General features: G+C 36.6%; 1 protein-coding gene across 2 annotated transcripts in view; it reads right to left on the bottom strand.

Moving 5' to 3' along the window:
* Positions 1-15,550, bottom strand: part of LOC137393796 (poly [ADP-ribose] polymerase tankyrase-1-like) — a 59,711-nt gene that overhangs the window by 11,669 nt on the left and 32,492 nt on the right. For both annotated transcript variants that reach the window (XM_068080498.1, XM_068080489.1), the window contains exons 10-15: positions 9,290-9,441; positions 8,613-8,778; positions 6,918-7,106; positions 6,671-6,811; positions 1,174-1,296; positions 912-1,072 (exon numbers count right to left, since the gene is read on the bottom strand). In XM_068080498.1, coding sequence (XP_067936599.1) covers positions 912-1,072; positions 1,174-1,296; positions 6,671-6,811; positions 6,918-7,106; positions 8,613-8,778; positions 9,290-9,441 — 932 coding nt within the window. The remainder of the gene's footprint in view (positions 1-911; positions 1,073-1,173; positions 1,297-6,670; positions 6,812-6,917; positions 7,107-8,612; positions 8,779-9,289; positions 9,442-15,550) is intronic.

The raw sequence follows: 15,550 nt of genomic DNA on the forward strand, positions 1-15,550 counted from the left end.
CTCATGACTCCTCTTTTATTCCACATAAAAAGCTGGATTTGGCTGCAAACTGTAGCAAACATTTCAATGAGTGTAATGAAAATCCAGATTCAATATTTTTAAATATGGATATAAAATAAAAATATGCCTTCCAATTTAAATAAAAAATTGAAATCTCTTACAAATTGCGAAGCAGAATACAGGCAATCATATCGTCGCAGATGAATTGCAAGCAATAGATGACAATTGGTAGAGATATCTCTCGGCTTCTTGATGCATATTTTATTTAGACATCTTTGGCTAGTTAAAAGTAAGTTAGCAGATTTTATTGCATACAAAAGTTTTAATACCACTCCACCTGAAAAAGAGGGCTAAATATAGGGGACATTCGCTTCACCCGAAAAAGGGCTAAATTTATCTTCCCAAAATTCTGACGAGCCATTTGACAAATACAATGCCGGCCACTATTTGACCCCCACCTCCAATTGACCGCCACTAAAGAAGGTTGAAAAATAAGGTGCCTTCAATTGAGAGGTTTCACGGCATGCTGTAAAATATTGCAAGTGTAACGCACACATAGACACACAAACGCGTGCGCACACACAGTTAACTGTATAAGCTATCATTGGACCTTGCCATGAAAAATGGTGTATTGAAAGATGGTATCAGATGTTGGGACCTGAGGCAAAAGAGACCATGTTAACTGACAATTAATAAACTGAGCTATCAGGAGTAGAGGGCTCATAGTTTGATAGCCTTTTTATATCTAGTAGCAGTTATATGTAAATGACCTGAATCTCCAAATCTCATGATAACCTTAAATGTTTTGCAAAGAGAGGAAATGACTTTGTTTTATTAGTGCTTTGAAGCAATCTTTCAATCGGTAACCTATAGAGGAAACTATAGCAGTCTGACAAGACATATCCACGCACCCGTTAGTGGACTGACTAGAGGGGTCGGTGGCCGACGTGCTCATTACAGGGATCTGTGGCATGGCCGCTTCGATCAGTGACTTCACATCATCGGCGGTGGTGAGGTCATGCGGAGTTTGGCCCTCCTGGTTCTTCATGGAAGGATCTGCTCCATGATTTAGCTAAAATTGCAGAATATAGGTGTTGCCTAATAGGCCTCGACAGACAGAGATAGACGATGAAAGAACAATTTTATGTGGGTGGTGAGCCATCCCCATCTTACCAGCAGAGCGCATAGCTGTGTTCTTCCTTTTTGTGCTGCTTCATGCAGAGGAGTGAAACCCCACTTGTCAACTGCATTCACACAGGTCTTGTGCTTTATGAGTAGAGCTGCGATGTCCACGTGCTACAATGGTAATTGCAACAACACCTTAATGCATACCACACTGCTACAATGTTAATGACAACAATATTTTAATACACACGAGACATAGTTAAAGAATAGAGAAAGCATAATATTATTATGCTTTATTATTCATCTTGAGGTGTTGACTGATGTTCTAAAAAAAGAATCAAGGAGATCGACCAACCAGAAGCTGAGATATGGCCAGCCAAACACAGGTCTACCAAAAAACAAAAGTGTTTTGGTAATCATCAATATATGACGTATGAAATCGACTTGTGTGTCATTGGTCAATTAAGCCAACTAATGCGCTCTCCTATAACAATCACGGCGTTTTAATTGGTTTAATCCCTGGAAGTATAGAACAATCAAATTGGGCCTAACAATCATCGCTCCTAGAATTCCGAACCAGTCCCTCTGACGTGTAGATTAGTTTTAGCATAAAATAATTACACGCATCTATTATTTCGCAACATTTCGCTATCTTGCTAGTTCAGCTCAGTTTTGTTGTTCTCCTACTTAGCTTCCCTATTCAGACTCATCTTTAGCGTTGTTCAGATTTTTTAACTATAGCTAATAAATAGAATCAATTAAATCAATCATCAATCTCGGTTATCATTTGGAATTTTCTACAAATTATATTAGTTACATCATTTATTCTATACGCAGTTATATTATTATTTTGTATAATATGCATTATGAATATTATATAAATCATAAAAAATAATCATAGATAAGATAATAGATCGATAGAAAAATCAAAGCAAAAGTTATCGTTTTCTTTTCTTATAGCAAGAGCAGCACGGTCAAGTTAGTATTTTTAAGATTATGGCTGTAGTGAACTTCCAGTCTATTAATAATGACGATAATCATGAAAATCAACTGAATGCTGCAGTAGATACACAGTAGAAAAATGATGAAGGAACAAAAAGTCCCATTCCTATTTCTTATTCTAAACAAACTGCAATCGCGGATATCGCATATAGACTATACACGCGCCGTTCGTTGAACAGATGATCTTCGGAGCATATCCGTGGAGATCGAGTTAAAATTTGAAGCACAATTGTCAAAATCTGCTCTTCTGCTTTAAAAAATCATGGCGAGGGGTTGTGGGCAAATGCCTTTGCCACACAATGTTTGGATGATTTTTCTGAGAAACCAGAGCTAGTATGTAAATTATTTACTATCGCGAGAAGCGTTTCACATCTCGTAGCCAAAACAATCATTATAAGTAACGGCGGTAAGGGTGCGCAACTCCGGCACATGACCATTAAGTCGATTTTATACGTCACAGTTTTCGGGATTTTCGAAGGGTTTTCCTCTGATACTTTATTAGGTAGACCTGTGTTTGGCTGTCTATATCTCAGCTTCTAGGGGGTCAATCTCCTTGATTCTTTTTTTAGAACATCAGTCAACACCTCAAGATAACTAATAAAGCATAATAATATTATGCTTTCTCTATTCTTTAATAGCCCGAATTACAGTAGACATTACCACTGTTGAGCGGAGCACCAGGAGGGGGAAGTAGAAGGCCTTATGTGAGAAGAAATTTTCATGGTGCTACATGAGCAAGACATTGATGACCCCTGAGCGAGTGACCCGCATGAGAAAAAAAGCGAAGCGCATCGCTAGCCTTTGGTTTAAAATGCAGCTTTTGCTACCACCCACAGCTGAATATCGTTTTCCAATGAGTAATTTTATTCAGCCACAAATGCAAGTTGCTGTCGGACCATATGTCTGATTTCAGTGAAAACTTATTAGTATTATTACTGATGGCTATTACGCTTACAATATTATAGTCAAATAAAAAAGCTCTTACTCTGCGCAAACCTACTACAGTCAAACATGGATAACTCGTCCACGGATAGCTCGAACACATGGTTAATTCGAACATTTCCTTTGGTCCGTTCCCACGTAATGATAAATTGCTATAGATAACTCGAACTCAACACTGTTAATTCGAACTGTTTTTTTGCCCAACAGCTACCGAAACGGTTGTTTTCGCTTTAGAAAATCACTTTATTCAAAGCCATAGAGGTAAACTTCATCTTTTCGTAATTCATAAGCGTCGTTATTACCACCATCGGCAAAATATTTTTGTCAACGACTTGTCTAAAAGTTTGGTGAAATTTGATTTATACTGCGATACGATGAATAGCACGGGCTAGCCGGGTCACGCGCGCAAGAATTTTCGCCACGCACATACAAAACAAAAATCGCCTGTTGTTTTGTATGTGCGTGGCGAAAATCCTTGAGTGCGTTACCCGGCTAGCCTGTGATGAATAGTTTTCCGACGTTGATTCCGTGTTGAATCAACGTCGGAATGTTGAACACGTCTTAAAAAATGTTGTAATTAAACGTATACGTTGTCTGAGCTACAAAAAACTATTCATCGTTTGACCTAAACACAGAATACGTGTGTACATTCAATAAGTATCCATTCAAAAAGCGTGAGTGATATAGAATGTACCGTAAAACCTCGTAAAACTTCTAATTGAACTGCCTCGGAGTGTTGCTCTTAACGAATCCCAGGTAAAGTAAGGTAATCTGCATAAACTTCAAGAACAAACGGCAAAATTGATCGTGGGTAAAACCCCAAAAGAAAAAAATGTCTTTTCTTTTGAGCATTTTAACAACGATCAAGTTTTGCCAATGTCAATCTGAAAAACGTCCTGGCAATAACATCACCTCAAACAACAAACCAATCTCAAGTGATAGAAAAATCTCTATACTTTTTCATGAAAACGTTTTAAACTTTACATTAGAAGCATTTAATTTGAAACAAGCCATTTGTGCTTTTGATTTATATTATAGTTTGTATATGTACATGTATCTACTAATAAATAAGTAAATATATGGACTTGTGACAGTGCTCTGATAACTTGAATGCTCTGATAATTCGAACACTTTTGCTCGGTCCCTTGAAGTTCGAGTTATCCATGTTTGACTGTATCTAACTTTAAAATGTTCCCTCTTTCGAATACCTAGTCAATGCTCGACATAGGTTTTAATGCCAAACGAGGCACAACAGATTAGAAAACGTAATTTAAAATTCGAGCACACAAACTTGGATGTGGTGCAAAAAATTTCACAAGTTGAAATATACAACCGCATAACTTAGAGCAAACCTGCTGATATAACTAGAAATAGTATTTCATTGTCGGATACTTCAGACAGACGCCAATTTCACTGTCAGACGCGGCACAGATGTCAACATTTCAATAAGCCGCATCTGCTTTATTTTCGATAAATCGATAATAAAACAATACATAGGCCGCACTTCTGTATAGGTCACAGAACTCAGGACAGTGATTGTTAGGCACTGTTCCATATTAACCGATGCTTTTTAACAGAACACTACCGTTAGGCATTGTTTCGTTTTTTCTTTCACCGCTAGAGGGGCACTAACCATAGATTCCGGTTAATGCGCCCTAGCGGTGAAAGAAAAACCACAGAATGGCGGCACCCGTATATAAGCCACACGGCTCAAAACATCAGCAGCTAATAGTCCGAAAAGTACGGTAATGTGTGTGTTTGTGGAGTGTGTCAAAAATAGTGGAAAACTATAAATAGATAAGCATAAAATATAAGCATAATAACCTATAATAAAATTTTAAGCATAGTGGCTCCAGACAATGCATACAGTGTTTATGAGGTGGATAGTTTTATTACTAATTTAATGGATAAATCTTGTCAATTATGTGAGATGCCCTACATGGGCTACTTTTATGGATAGCTTGAGATCTAGTGCTTGGACGCACCTTAAATTACCATGAAACAATGACATATATGTGGTTCTATGTAACAATGGCATACCCTAGGACACTTATATTTCGCTAGTATTTAGTTTCGTGAGTAGCTCACAGAGTAAAATTTCGAAGCAACTTAATTTCGCAGCTCTGATGAGTGCGAAAATATAGTGATATGAAAATAAATGCAGTGGACCAAACATAATTAGATTCCTCAGGTTCGGTTCACCGATAACAAAATTTTAATTTGCGACTAGTTTGTAATTGTGAACCGCAGATAGAATGGTGTGGGCAAGGTCGATAATGCAATTTGATCGCTTGCTGCTATTTGTTTCTTGGACTATCAACAGGCCAGTTTTCACTGGGGCAGCTGGCCAGCTAAGCCGCCCCAACTTGTTGGGAATTTTTTACGGTAAGTACAGTCTAACTCGGATAACTCGCCCTCAGATAAAATGTAACATTTCATCTTAAACGCAAGTTCGACTCAAACGGATTTGTTTGGTCAGTTCCAACGCAATGATAAATTCCTTCAGATAACTCGACCTCAACATCATTTATTCGAAAAGTTATTTGCCCAACGGCCATGGACACGGTTTTTATCGCTGTAGAATATCACTTCATTCCAAGCCATAGAGACAAACATACACTTCTAGTAGTTCTTAGGCATCATTATTATCATCATCAGAGGCAAAATATTTTTGTTAACGACTTTTATAAAGGTTTGCAGAAGATTAAGTTTTATCAAACACCCGCTTGGCCATGTCCCATCGAAAGCGTAAAAGCCTCCGAATGAACTTAAAATAAAACCCGCAAAATTGATCTTTGTTAAAACGCTCGAAAGAAAAAGATGTCTTTTTCTGAGCGTTTTAACTGCGGTCATGTTTTGCCTATTTTAATTTAAAAACGTCTCGTCAGTCACATCACTCAAAACAAAACAAATCTCAAAAATTACAAGTTATTGAAGATGTGTTAGTGGTGAATCCAAACCTTTCCAGAGCCATGCTGCTTGCGTAGTGCTGCGAGTGTCAGTGTGTCTTATTTTATTTCAACACACGGTGCTCACTGCATTGATTGATGTCCCCAGCAAACGATAACGCTACAAATGCGTGTGCATTGACATCAAATTCCTATTATTATAAATCATTCTTAATGGGAAAATAATCATAATTAATTGCAAAATAATAACGTAATAAATTTTGACAGTCAAATTATTTTGTTGGTTTTTATTTTAACGATGCTATGGTGGTCGTTAAAAACGTTAAAATAAATGTCGTTATAAAATTCCATTCTACAGTATCAATGAACAAAGCTATTTAGTTTCGCTTTTTCGCTCGTTTGTTATGATAGTTTAGTTTCGCACATGAAACTTTCGCGAGAGGATGACACCTAGAAAACGCGAAAGTTAGATGCCGCGAATACATAAGTGTCCTAGGGTATATGTATATATGTGGTTTCCATGTAATAATGAAATATATGTATATATGTGGTTTCCATGTAACAGTGACATTTATGTAGTTTCCATTTAACAATTACATATATGTGGGTTCCATGTAACAATGACACATATGTGGTTTCCATTTAACAATGGCATATATGTGGTTTCACCTCCACTATTTTGTGGTACACACCCCATAGGAGGAAGCATTGTGCATAGGTATGAGGCCTCCTTTATCCTGTGCATTCACATCTGCTCCGCTTTGAAGAAGGAACTCTGCTACTTCTACATTGTTGTAGCCAGCTGCCAGATGGAGGGGAGTTGAGTTACGACCCTGTAACCATTCATACGAGAATGAGACAGACACAAGCAGCCAACAATTTGAGAGAAATATCAGAGTTCACTTTGAAAATAAACTACAAATTGGAGACAAAGAAAACCTGTGTGTCACGACAATTGATGTTCTGTACGGTGGCCAACTTTTGCACTCGTTGTAGTTCACCCTTCTTGGCAGCTTCGAGAAGGGCAGCGTCACCCCTTAGTAGATCAGCTGTGTCGATATCTCCAACCTTAACTAGGTCCAGGGGAATGTGACCATCTCTATTTCGGCGCTGAGGGTCAGCCCCATGCTACAGTCATACAAACAGGCAGCACTAAAACACAGCGTACACTATCACACCTACACCTATAATCATTGATGAATAACAGCTTTCACAAAGACTACATCCGATGCCATCAAAACTGTTATTACACTTCAAAGCCAGTACATAATCAGGGCCAGATACAAAATCGGTAGAATAACCCAATGCTTGACCTCTGGACTTCGCTTGAATTCATATTCATACAGAGACACCAGCAAATTAATTTAAAATTCATTCTGTGATCTTTATGAGATTACCTTATACAATACCCATACTTCAGGGACAAATGAGCATGCAATGACTTTATATAAATTTCAAAAAGTGAATATAAGCTAGCCAGTAACAGCAAAGGATAGGTAAGTAACGGATCACCTACCCAATGTCATGGATATGGATTTAAGATAGAGTGAATATAAGCTATCCAGTAACAGCAAAGGATAGGTAAGTAACGGATCACCTACCCAATGTCATGGATATGGATTTAAGATAGAGTGAATATAAGCTAGCCAGTAACAGCAAAGGATAGGTAAGTAACGGATCACCTACCGAATGTCATGGATATGGATTTAAGATAGAGTGAATATAAGCTAGCCAGTAACAGCAAAGGATAGGTAAGTAACGGATCACCTACCCAATGTCATGGATATGGATTTAAGATAGAGTGAATATAAGCTAGCCAGTAACAGCAAAGGATAGGTAAGTAACGGATCACCTACCCAATGTCATGGATATGGATTTAAGATAGAGTGAATATAAGCTAGCCAGTAACAGCAAAGGATAGGTAAGTAACGGATCACCTACCCAATGTCATGGATATGGATTTAAGATAGAGTGAATATAAGCTAGCCAGTAACAGCAAAGGATAGGTAAGTAACGGATCACCTACCCAATGTCATGGATATGGATTTAAGATAGTGAATATAAGCTAGCCAGTAACAGCAAAGGATAGGTAAGTAACGGATCACCTACCCAATGTCATGGATATGGATTTAAGATAGAGTGAATATAAGCTAGCCAGTAACAGCAAAGGATAGGTAAGTAACGGATCACCTACCCTATGTCATGGATAATATGAAATACATTAAAAGCTCCTGCGCAAAAATCAAAACGCTGCACTGGATGATTATTGCAAATGTTTGCTAGATTTTTAAAGGAGTTTTGAGATTTCTTGCATAAAGAAGGTAAATGTATGGCATTTGGATTCCAGTTGCATAATCTGCAATCATGAAAGTTCGACAGTTTTGCAACTGAAAGTCCGACAGTTTTTGCAAGATGGCGATACAAGATTTAGGCAGTGCCAATGCAAAAACACTAAGGCATACAAGTAAAATAGTTTCACCATTTTTAAGATGAATGTGCGCAGGGAGCCCGCGAACACCCAAACAACTGCTACGCATGCCTTAATGTGCCCTTTAATATGCCTTTTTAATACACGCAGCTTTGAAACCCGAAATGGATATTCTGCAAACGAGTGGAAATAAACAAAAAACAAACCTTCAAAAGCAATTTGCAGATCTCATATTTGCCCTTCGCGGCAGCTTCGTGTAATGGAGTGAATTTCCACAGATCAGCTACATTGACACACGCCCCATGCTCGAGAAGGAGTTCTGTAACCTCGTAATGACCATAGCTACAGGCATTGTGAAGGGGTACCAAACCTCTACAAGTATTAGTAGACAGGTTCCCATTCTGAACATAGCATCAGGAACATCAGAAACATGGTTAACGGTTGATGCTGCATGTAAAACAATTATTAAGAGAACGATGAATAAGACTATGTCTAAGCTTGAGGTTTTAACCTACTATTACTATTAGAAGGCTTGTATAATCTTCAGTATTTTATTAAGGCCACCTATTTTTGTTGTGATACTATTTGGAAGAATAGCAAGAGTCCAAGTCATGCAATTGGTTTATTCGCTAACTTATACTTTGGACACGTGACTCATAAATCTTTATTGAATCCAATCAATAATGTCTTTAGCAAGCGTTATTACTACTATAGACGATTTACACCATGAGAAAGTTGTTTGAATTTCAGCATTTTTCTTCCTTTTATGTTTTTACTTCAGTGGCCATTAGCACATTTGTGTTCACCTTCACGCCTCGTAAGAACAACTTGAACCTTCAACTTATTTTGAAACGGGTTAAATGAATCCGCTGTATTGTCATACCCTTTGTCTTTGGCATGTACATCGGCGCCGTTGTCCAAGAGGTGCTGAACAACGCTCAGCCTGTTGTAACCAGCGGCAAAGTGCAGAGGTGTTGAATGCCTGCCGTCCAAATCCCTGCAGTTGACAGCACCGATATGAGCCGTGACTAGCTTCTGTTAAAATACAAGTGATGATCATCAGGCGATGAATCGCATATTTCAAGTACACATTCTCAGTATCTACTAATTTTGTCACCGAGTGTATAAAGAGTTATTCTTTATTAAAGGCTGACAACTCTCAAAAGTAAAACTTTAATGCACCGCAATTGCCCAGAGCGACTGCGGCAGCTGCACAAATATTTAAATCTAATTAACCACATGGAAATTTCAGTAACAAATTGAAACTGTATACCTTCACGTGCGTCGATCAAGGGTGAGATATTAATAAATAAAAAGTAATTCAAGTTGCTATCTACACATGTGCTGAGCCTAACAATGACATGAACATGGGCTGAAGTCTTGCGAGAATACAATAACGTTATGCATTCAAAATACCTAAGAGCTTGACCACTGCGACAAAAGCACAAAGATATCTGAATATTAAGGAAGTCTTGCTGACACGGTGAATCAATGGAGGACATAACTGCGCAGACTGACACAAAACAGTGCAGGGCAAGGCTAGCAGCCATCATTGTTGAACAATAAAAAGCAAATTAAAACACAGTAAAATGACAGGTAGAACAAGGCTGTGAATGAGGCCAAAGTTTTGCCTTGATATCATTGCAAAGGATGTCATGTAATGACCATTCTAGTGACATGTACTGCATAACAATAGCATGACAACTGGAGCTGCTGTAACAATATATATATATACAGTCAAACATGGATAACTTAAACTTCACGGGACCAAGCAAAGGTGTTCGAGTTATTAGAGCATTGTCACAAGTGCATGTATTTATCAATAGATACATGTACATATACAAACTATATGCAAATCAAAATCATAGACTGCTTGTTGCAAGTTAAAGAGCCTTTCATGTAAAGTTTTAAAAAGTTTCATCCTAAAGAATAAATAATTTTCTATCACTTGAGATTTGTTCGTTTGTTTTAGGTTATGTGACGGCCAGGACGTTTTCAGATTAAAATAGGCAAAATTTGATCGCGGTTGAAACGCTCAGAAAAAATACTTTTTTTTAGCGTTTTAACAAAAATCGATTTTGCCGATTTTACTTCAAGTTTATCTGAAAGTTTCCACGCTTTCCCTTGCTTTCGAGAAGCCATCGCAAAGCAAGATGTTTGGTAAAATTAGACCTTTTGCAAACCTTTAGAAAAGTCGAAAATATTTTGCCGATGGTGGTGATAATGACGCCTAAGAATACTGAAATTTGATGTTTGTCTCCATGTCTTGGAATGAAGTGATATTCTAAAGCGATAACAACCGTCTCGGTAGCCGTTGGGAAAAAACTTTTCGAGTTAATGATGGTAAGTTTGAGTTGTCTAAAGCAGTTTATCATTGCATGGGAACGGACCAAACAAATCCGTTTGAATTAACAATGTGTTCGAGCTATTTGTGGGCGAGTTATCCGTGTTTGCCTGTATATATATAAAATGTACAGTGAAACTCGGATAACTCGCCCTCGGATACCTTGAACACATGGTTAACTCGAACGGATTTGTTTGGTTCGTTCCCAAGCAATGATAAATTGCTTTAGTTAACTCGACCTTAACTTCATTAACTCGAACAGTTTTTTGTCCAACAGCTATCGAGACGGTTGTTATCGCTTTAGAATATCACTTGATTTCAAGCCATAGAGATAAACATCAACTTTTAGTAGTTCTTAGGCGTCATTATCACCAATATCGGCAAAATATTTTTGTTAACGACTTTTTTAAAGGTTTGCAAAAAATTACCAAATTTGCACATTTTACCAAACATCCGCTTGGGGATACCATTTCGAAAGCAAGGAGAAGCGAGGTAACCTCCAGATAAACTTGAAGAAAAATCAGCAAAATTGGTTTTTGTTAAAACGCTAAAAAAAGTCTTTTTTTCTGAGCGTTTCAACCGCGATCAAGTTTTGCCTATTTTAATCTGAAAACGTCCTGGCCGTCACATCACCTAAAACAAACGAACAAATCTTAAGTAATAGAAAAATATTTATACTTTCTGATAAAAATTGTTAAAACATTACATGAGAGGCCCCTTAACTTGCAATGAGCAATCAATGCTTTTTGATTTATATATAAGTTGTATATGTACTGATAAATACATGTACATGCACTTGTGACAGTATTCTCATAACTTGAACGCTCTGATAACTTGAACACTTTCTCTCGTTGCCATGAAGGTCGAGTTAGCCGAGTTTCACTGTATATATATATATATATTTATATATATATATATACAGTGATATTTTTTTGGTATATATATATTAGCAATATAGCAATATATATATATTGCTACAACAGCTGTCATGCTTTTGTTATGCAGTGCATGTCACTTGGAATGGCCATTACACTAGTACATGTAATGACCATTCCAACAACACTAGTGCGAGGGCACTAGTATATATACATACATGTATATATACCATAAAACCTCTAGTTGAAGGCCACCTATTTCACCACAACAATGAGTGAAGGGTTGAAAAATAGAGCATCACCCATATTTGAACTATTTGACTATTTTTAATCTTTATTAACTCATACTATCAATGATCAGTAGAAAAGTGTCCACAAAATTGTATTAATAATGAATCATTTACATTATTAACAATCAATTATCTCGTTGTTCAACTCCAAAGCTTTTCGCTTTTTTCGTTAAAACTTTGAAAGCAACACCATAGAAATAATCAATATCTGTCTCAGGCTAGTAGTGGGTCCTTGTTTAACGTGTTCGTAATACTTCGAAGAACATGCATATAAAAACCATTTGCAAGTTTTGGACCAAAGGTTTCATTTAGCGAGCAAACTTTTACGCATTGCATTTGTGCTAAATGCAGCGGGTACAACTTTTTCTCTGCCAAAAAATGGTTTGGACGTTAATATCAACTAGTTCAGCAGTGCACAAGAAAAGTTGAGGTCAGAAGACATTGCTGAAGGTATTGAACAACCAGAATGTGTTCATTCTATCGAGAGCAACAATAAGAACGAAGCTATCGAGCGAATGATGCAAATATTTGTTTTAAAAATGTATTTTGTTTCAGCATGGAATGTAAGTATGGTTCGTTTTATGTCACTTGTTCATGAATATATATTTGTATCATTTGATAGATTATTGTTGTATACCTTCTAAATATGCAGATTTATAGCATGTTATTTAATAGCATGTTATTTAATAGCATTTTGCGGATCGATGCTCATAACTCCACTTCTATTACCCATAAAAAGCTAGTGTTGGCTGCAAACTGTAGCAAACATCAATGAGTGTGATGAGCTTTTATGAAACATTGTTACAACTACCTCAATAATATCTAAATAAATCTAAATATGCATTGAGAAGCCGAGACATATCTCTACCAGTTGTCCCACGACCACACGAGCGGAGGTGTGGGAGTTTTTATGATAAATGCATGTGCACACAACTTGCGAAAATTATTCATCAACAATGAGACGAACCCTCTTCAAGAAATTTCATCAACAAATTTAAGCATCGGAATGTAAAGTCGTTAAAGTATAATAACGATACAAAACACATTTAAACCTATTTAAATGTTACCAAGTCTTTGTAAACCTTCGATAATATCTTAAAACTTACCCACCTGATCGGATTATATACAAATAGACAGATTAATTTGAACGAAAATTGCCACAAAAAGCTTGGTTTAATAAAAGTTAAGACCGAAAATTGAAACGCCAATAAAGCCGTGCGACAGATAGTAGAACTATTTAGCAGTGCGCATTTCACGAGAAAACCGTGCTCATTTCATCAGTCTATGGCATTTTTTACTTGAAATCGAATTTATTCGAAGGTTTCTGTAATAAACGCAGACCGTTTGAGGCGTAGACCGATTTACAGGTACGAAGTTGTGGTACACAGTTTATCAGCCTGTGTTTTTTGTCCAATCACTGAAGGTTTCATTATTTGAACATTAGCCGAAATTCTTTACAACTTATGTACAAGCTAGGGCCGAACTACAACCCCCCTTCATGACGAGAACATTTTTTATTTTGCTACAGTTTAATATGCGTGAATGCTCTTACTCGCTTTCTGTTAAAGATCGCTTATCAAAACCATTCTACATTCAACGCAACAAACTTTCAAACTGTGTATAGTACACAGTAGCTTGCCATTTTACTTCTAATTTTGCATTTCAGAGTTATAATAAACATATTTCTTTATTGTTGTTGAATTACATACATTACAGTAAATTAGGCCTACAGCTTTATAACACTTTTGTAACAGCTTTTATTTTGCTGCAGTTTGCAGAAATCTTCGAGACGCGTGAACGCTCATAGGTTTTCTATTATTGCTGTATTACTATATTAACAATATTGGTTATTTTAATAATATCAGTGCATTCTACTTATAATATTGGCCAACATTGCATTTCTCCTATTGCAAGGGAGAGATATAAACGTGTAATATTTTCCTTTCATTGTTGTTGTTTGTCATGACCAAACACTTTTTAAATAAATTTTCTAAAAACCTATATAAATACCACAAATTCTCGATATTGCTACCTATGACGTTTGGAATGTAAACAAAATTGTGTATTGGTTTTCTATTATTACTATATTAATAAAATTGATTATTCTAAGAATATCAGTGCATTTTACTTCTAATATTGGCCAATATTGCATTTCTCCTATTGCAGGGGGAAAATATAAACATCTTTGTCATTCATTATTGCTTATTGTTGTATATAATAACACCCACACCCAGTACATTACAGCTACCATTGCAGTTATCCTATTGCACTGCAGAGCCATTTGATTGCTAATATTGCATTTCTCAACCATCAGTACCCTTTATTTTTTTGCCAATATCTTTGGCCATCTCTTTGGTCGTGGGCTGTATGACAGTGGAATTTCTATTTACCTATTGCTAGCAACTACTCTGCAATGATATTATAGCCTGTGCTTTGCTTTCAAATTTATTGAAGCGTTCAATTTTTATATCATTCTAAATTTAAAGGCATATTTTCATTTTATATTTAACAATGTTGAATAAAAGCCAATTGCACTCATTGATATGTTTGCTACAGTTTGCGGCCAAAACTAGCTTTTTATGTGCAAGATTAGATTACCGCGATGATGCTATCAAACAATATGCTATAAATCTTCAAATTTATAAGTTATATAATGACAATTTATCAAATGCTACTAATATATATTCAAGAATTAGTGACATAAGCGAACCATACATATATTACATGCAGAAACAACAATTAACGTTTTTAAAATCAAATTATTTGCATTGTTTGCTCGAATAGCTGCGTTCTGATTGTTGCTTTCCATGGAACGAGCTTCTTCTGGTTGTCCACTACCTTCCACATCGTCTTCTGACCTCAACTCTTCTTCTACACTGCTGAGCTCGTCAATATTAGCGTACAAACAATATTTTGGTAGAGCAACACATTCACGCGTTGCATTTAGCCCAAATGTTATGCATAAAAGTTTTGCTTGCTAAACGCAACCTTTCCCCTAAAACTAGTCATTCACCTACCACCATAAATGTAAACCCTTTTATATACATGTACTTTAACGTATCAAGACCGCATTATACAAGGAACTACTACTAGCCTGAGGCAGTTGTTAATTATATCTACATGTATGGTGTTGCTTTTGAAATTATAACAAAAAAAATCAAAAAGCTTTGGAATCGGACAACAAGAGAATTATTGTTATTGATGTAAACGATTCATTATTAATACGATTTAATGGACACTTTTTTTATAATTGTTCCATTGATATTATAGGTTCGTAAAGATCAAACAATGTCAAAGTGGGAGTCAAATAGAGGTGGCTTTCAACTAGCGAGTGGCACTCTATTTTCAACCTTTCTCTCTGGGTGGCAGTCAATTGGAAGTGACGTTCAAATAGAGGTGGCGTTCAGTTAGAGGTCTTACGGCAAGTTATCTTGTCTAGTAGCATAGACCTTTCTAAACATAAACATACTTGTGCGCAGATTAGCAAGTGAGCATAGTTAAGTCATTGGGTGTAAACATTATACAATGTTTAAGAATGGCTTTGAAGCCGGTATTAGCAGTAATTCCACTGTTACTCTTGTGTAAAATACGATGCACCACATGACTGTTTGCAGAGGGTGCTTGGAAAATAAAAT

Source organism: Watersipora subatra, chromosome 1 (assembly GCF_963576615.1).
Source record: "Watersipora subatra chromosome 1, tzWatSuba1.1, whole genome shotgun sequence".
Taxonomy (NCBI): Eukaryota; Metazoa; Bryozoa; class Gymnolaemata; order Cheilostomatida; family Watersiporidae; genus Watersipora; species Watersipora subatra.